General features: G+C 41.1%; 1 protein-coding gene across 1 annotated transcript in view; it reads right to left on the reverse strand.

Annotated features, from left to right (window-relative positions):
* SLC4A5 (solute carrier family 4 member 5) overlaps positions 1–5,579 on the reverse strand; it is an 84,821-nt gene extending 79,242 nt beyond the window's left edge. The window contains exons 1-2 of the mRNA XM_079987441.1: positions 5,509–5,579; positions 1,984–2,072 (exon numbers count right to left, since the gene is read on the reverse strand). Coding sequence (XP_079843567.1) covers positions 1,984–2,056 — 73 coding nt within the window. The 5' untranslated portion in view covers positions 2,057–2,072; positions 5,509–5,579. The remainder of the gene's footprint in view (positions 1–1,983; positions 2,073–5,508) is intronic.
* Between the last annotated feature and the right edge of the window lie 421 nt (positions 5,580–6,000).

Consider the following 6,000-nt stretch of genomic DNA (forward strand, 5'->3'; position numbering starts at 1 on the left):
AGGAAGAGGAAGAAGACAGAGGCAAAGAGAGAGTGCAAGGGAGGGAGGATCAGAGGGGGAAGAAAGAGAAAGGCCCACAAGGCAAAGCTCCAAAATCATTCCCAACAAATCTCTTGGGCTCTCTTTCATTCTGTCCCTGGCTCTGTTGGAGGGTATGGAGTTATGTGACCCCCGAAATACCACCATTGGAAAAAATCTGAAGGCAGCCCTGCTTTTTTTAAAAAAATATGTTTAAAGTTTTATTACAGTGGTACCTTGGTTTTAGAACAGTTTAGTTTATGAACAACTTGGAAATAGAATGCTGCAAACCCAGAAGTGGGTGTTCCGGTTTGTGAACTTTGCCTTGGAAGATGAACATGTTCCGCGTCCTGTTGAGTGTGTTCCATTTGTCGTTTGTTTTTTGTTTTTAAAAAAGAGCCTTCCTGTTGAGTCTGTTGGCTGTTGAGTCCTGAGAACCCACGCAACGCAGAGGTAATATTTGGAGCTTTTGTTTTTGCTATTTTTTTTTGCATTTTTGTTTGTGTGGCTTTTTCATTTTTCTGACTGTGACTTGTTCTTTGTTTTATGGGACTGAATTGTGACTGTGGCTTGTGACTTTATTTTTTGTGACTTGTTTTTGTGACTGTGTGGAACCCAGTTCAGCTACTGATTGATTGATTGTGTGATTGCAGAAATGGATACAAGCCCCCCCATCCAAAAAATGACTATCATCAGTGCACCTAAGAAAAAACAATAATTTTAATTTTTATCATCTACAATACTGTCATATTTATTTTATAGTACAGTACATTGATTATTGCTTTCATTTTATGGATCAGTGGTCTCATTTGATAGTAAAATACATTTTAAACTGCTGTTTTAGGGGTTGTGTTTAAAAGTCTGGAACGGATTAATCCGTTTTGCATTACTTTCTATGGGAAAGCGTGCCTTGGTTTTAGAACGCTTTGGTTTTGGAACAGACTTCCGGAACGGATTAAGTTTGGGAACCAAGGTACTACTGTATGTCATTTCAACAAGTTAATTAATTAATAATTAATTAATTAATTAATAATAAATAAATAAAATTAATAATTAATAATAATTAATTAATAATAAATTAATAATAATAATAATAATAATAGAAGCTGAACAGGGAAAGCATGCAAGGGTGATATTTTCTTCATGCTGATGTTCAGATGCCCCATAAAATGGGATGCTTGGAAGGTCTGTAATTGTGCCCTGCCCATCTGGCTAGGTTGCCCCAGCCCACTCTGATGGTTCTGCTTTGCCTCTGTAGTTAGAGGAAGCAATGTTTCTGAATCCCACTTGCGGGAAACCATTGGAGGGGAGAGTGCTGTTGTACTTCAGTCCTGCTTGTAGGTTTCCCACAGGTGTATTGTTGGCCAATTTGAGAACAGGATGCTGGACTGGATATGCCAATAACCCTGCAGGCTCTTCTGATGCTCGGATTTTCCGAGTTTTGTGGCCATAAAGGTTTTTGTTGATTGTGTTTATTACGATTAGTTTAGTATTTCTGGTGTGTTTGTAAGTCACTTTGGGTCATTTTAACAAGCGAAATAATAATAATAATAATAATAATAATAATAATAATAATAGAAGCTGAACAGGGAAAACATGTGAGGACAATACAGTTGTACCTTGGTTTTTGAACATCTTAATTCTCGAACATTTTGGCTCCTGAACGCCATAAACGTGGAAGCGAGTGTTCTGGTCTGTGAACAATTTTTGGAATCCAAACAGGGCTTCTGCGACTTCTGATTGGCTGCAGGAGCTTCCTGAAGCTAATCAAAAGCCGTGCTTTGGTTTTGGAAGTCAAAGGGATTTCCAGAATGGATTCTGTTTGACTTCCAAGGTATGACTGTCTTTTCTTCATGCTGATGTTCAGTTGCACCATAAAAAGGGAGTGTACAAGGGTGCATGCCTTCGCTAGTGGCCACAATGGAAGGCAGACAGATCAAACTGTGACACATGGAGTCAACCTACCATCTTCATCATCATATCTCATCCTGGAGGTGCTGAGGCCTCTCTCGCTCATTGCATCTTCATCATCCATCATGGCCAATCAGGGGATGCTTAGAGTACAAAGAGTAGGAGGCTCCAAACTACAAGAAAAAAGATTCCACCTAAACATTAGGAAGAACTTCCTGACAGTAAGAGCTGTTTGACAGTGGAATTTGCTGCCAAGGATTGTGGTGGAGTCTCCTTCTTTGGAGGTCTTTAAGCAGAGGCTTGACAACCATATGTCAGGAGTGCTCTGATGGTGTTTCCTGCTTGGCAGGGGGTTGGACTCGATGGCCCTTGTGGTCTCTTCCAACTCTATGATTCTATGATTCTATGATTCTATGAACAATTAAAGTCTTCTGGGTTTGGTTTTGTAAGAAAATCATTTTTATTGTTATTTCTCATCAGGACCTACACAACATAAGAGAGAGCTCCTCCACACCCCTGTCTTAGCTATCTATGAAAACAATGGCAGTGTCATCAACACAATGTAGTCAAGCTGGCACATTTTCACCCCATCTTTCTTCCTCTCTCTCTCCTGTAAGGAACTTCCCAACAGAGCAATCCTGTCCCTTTAAAAAATTGGACGTCCTTTTATCCAGATCTCTAGATCAGATTTTGGTAAGCCTCAATGCAGTAGGCAAATTAGAGTCCTGTATGACATTAGCGCCATCATACACCATCACCTCCATTTTATTTGTATGCTTCCTTTCTACAAAAAATGATGCCCAAAGTGGCTTACAATAACAATGAGAACAATAAATCACAAAACAAGGGTTGCCATATTTCAAAAAGTGAAAATCCAGATACAAAAGTTGTTGCAAAATTGCTAAGCTGCTGGGGGGGGGGCAATATATATATAAAAGAGTTTTTAACCTATTTTTTTAAGGACATTCTCCAAAAAAAATCAACACTTCCAATATGCCAATATGGGCTGCCATACACCTGGGTTTCCCCGGACATTTTAACCGGGTTCCAAAAAATTCCACCCAAAAATTCGACAATTTTTGACAGACGAATTCCAGCTATGTCCAGGAAATTCCAGATGTATGGCAGCCCAAATAAAACCCACTGTCTCAATAGCAATTCAGCAATAACAAAACTGGAACGTATATCAGTATCAATATCAACATAACCTTATAACACAAAGCTTATAAACTATGGTGTTACGGGCAGCAGAAGTTGTTGAAATAAATAAATCAAAAATATTATTTGTTGGGGAGGGGTGACAGGGACAATTCTGGATTCTGGGACTACTCAACTAGTTCTCCATAGTTTTTGCAGGGTGGGTTGGTAAGGTTGCTTTGCAGTTAAGTTTTTCACAATAGTTTAACTGTTTAAATTATGCTTTTTAACTAGCTTTTGTTGTTTTTTTTGGTATATTTTAATTACATTTTTTTTAAATTGTCTTATTGTGTGTGCCTTTTAATAACTGATGGATTTTGTAATTGATTTTACACTTGCAAACCGCTCAGAAGCCATTTGGGCATGTGAGCAGTAAATAGCAGTAAAATCATAAATAGTAAATAGGTAATCAAATTTCCTCCACGTAGCATTGGCTGTTAACCTTTTACCTGTGAATCCCAGCGGGGCAGAAGAAAACAGAAATTTCTGATTCAGCGGGTAACTGGCCAAGAAATCAGAGAAGATGGCAAATTGAGTGATTGCTGATGTGCTAGTCTTTGTGATGGTGTTTTGCACTTCTAAAAATGGCATCAGCCTGATCATGCAAGCCAGTGATTAGTCACAACCAATGTAAGTGTCAGCAAGGGGCTTTCCCTCACCATCATTTTAAGGCTTCTTCATGCTAGTGAACTCCATTTTGCCAGGGAAGGCGAACTAAGCAGAGGCTTAGGGAACTGGCACAAGAGCATCCTTTACCCATTAGCATTTGTCACGTATAGGAACCCCATCATAGGAAGCTGCCTTTTACTGCCCCAGACCACCTAGCTTAGCACTGTCTACAATGGTCATAGGCACCAGCTCTCCAAGGTTTCAGGTAGCAGTCTCTCCCAGCCCTACCTGGAGATGCCATGGCTTGGGACCAGGATAACCAGAAAGATCACCTCACTCCTTATATACCCAGCTGAGGTGAGGGCCTCTTGCAGGTGCTTTCTTATCAGGAGGCCTGTTCCACACAGTGTAGGAACCGGGCCTTTTGTGTAGCGGCCCCTGCCCTTTCAAATTTGCTCTCCTGGAATGTTACGCAGGCACAACCTCCTAGGCTGCCTTTTAATTGCCTGCTGAAGACCTTCCTTCAACACGTTTCAAAGTTGAGGTCTGCTTCTGTACTGGAATTGTTTTAAAGATGTTTTTATAGTGTTTTTGCTTGTTGTTTGCCACCCTGGGCTCCTTTCGGAGGAAGGGCAGGATATAAATAAAATGAATAAATAATCGAACAAGGAGGCAAATAGAGGTGGGGACTCATGTGACTGAATGACACTCCCCCATACTTATTTTTTTGAATGCCCTGAACCTAGAAAACATGAATGGCACTGGGAAATCTAAGCTAGCACCCTTTCCCTTTGTGTCTAGTTTTACGGGGGGGGGGGGGGGAGTTATGGAGGATCATTCAACCAGCTGCCACCTGCAATCTAAAGTGGCCCAGGCGCACACAAGTTTATCACCTCATCTGCTGCTTGAGAGATGTAGGTCACACAGTCTACTTATTAAGGCAGAATTATTGAACAGCAGCATATTCATCCACAAAGAGTGTTTCTTCCAAGGCTCAGCTTAAGCCATAGGTTCAAATTTCTATTCTGTGGCATCTTTCCCTGTATAGGACCTGCAGAGTATCTGAGTCTTTTTTTAAAAAATAAAATAAAATAAATCACGAATGCATATTAGTTTGCTAATTATTTCATGTGCCCTGATTGCCCTTCATGGGTGTCTGAAAATGAAAGGGTGATTGCTCATGGCAGGAAAATCAATCCCCTCCAAAGTCACTTTGAGACTGAACCAGCAGCCAACAGGGCTTCCACCCGCTGCAAACTAAGAGCTGGAATCCATTCATTTCATTACTGCAACACCCTGACCAACAACTAAGAGAAAATATTGTTGCATTGCAGCTGCTTAAGGAATATAAATACTAATTTAAATATTTATTATGACTGCTGCCAGCCAACTGGCAAAATTTTAGTTGATTAATCATCTGAGTTTTTTAATCAGCCTATTGCAGTGACTTTACAAGTGGCCCCACCACACTGCAAGACTTAAAAGATAAGTTGCAATATCCCAAATAGGCTTACTATGGAGTAAGTACCACTGAAGTCAATAGGCCTTTTCTTTGGTTAAACACGCACAAGGTCAAGCTGTTAGTTGATTAAAGCACCCAGGAGAGCTTTTTGCCTCTTTGATATCCCACTGTCCTTTTTTGTCGAATGAAAATCCTAAGCTAGGAGAAACCACGGTGCTCAGTGTTAATGCAGGCTGCCCATCTCTCTCTTTTCTGAACAATTCCAGCACCTGACAGGACTACAAAAGTTGAATAAGTATTGCACTACTCACGCTTGAAGCGTCCCAGGAAATACTCCAAACTGAGTTCAGGGGATCTGCAGCCAGTCTGGGGCTCTATCAGGTCTCGGGTGGCTGAAGAATGAGCATAGAAGTCACGGACGCAAGGGCACTATTGACTCCCAGTGCCCAAGGCTGCACAGCCTCCCAAATGAGGCCACCAGGATTGATTCTTTCAGAGCACAGTGACATCACATCATGGGACACAGATAGATCCCCACAGACGCTGCACCAACAAATACTGCTTCGCTCAGATAAACGCAATCAGCTTAAAGTAGCCAGTCTTCAGGTGGTCCACAAGCCAAGATGGATTTTCGTTTAGGGCTCTGATCTGTTGGAACTCACAGGTGGAGGGACTGAAAGGTCACAGTGGATAAAGTTTAGGTGAATTGTTTGGATGGTGCAAAAGTGATGGAGTTTCTGAATGATTCAGAGGGCATGGACTCTACCACTGAGTAGCAGATTGGAACAGCAACAAATCCTATT

The sequence above is a fragment of the Podarcis cretensis genome (assembly GCF_951804945.1).
Source record: "Podarcis cretensis genome assembly, chromosome: 8".
Lineage (NCBI taxonomy): Eukaryota > Metazoa > Chordata > Lepidosauria > Squamata > Lacertidae > Podarcis > Podarcis cretensis.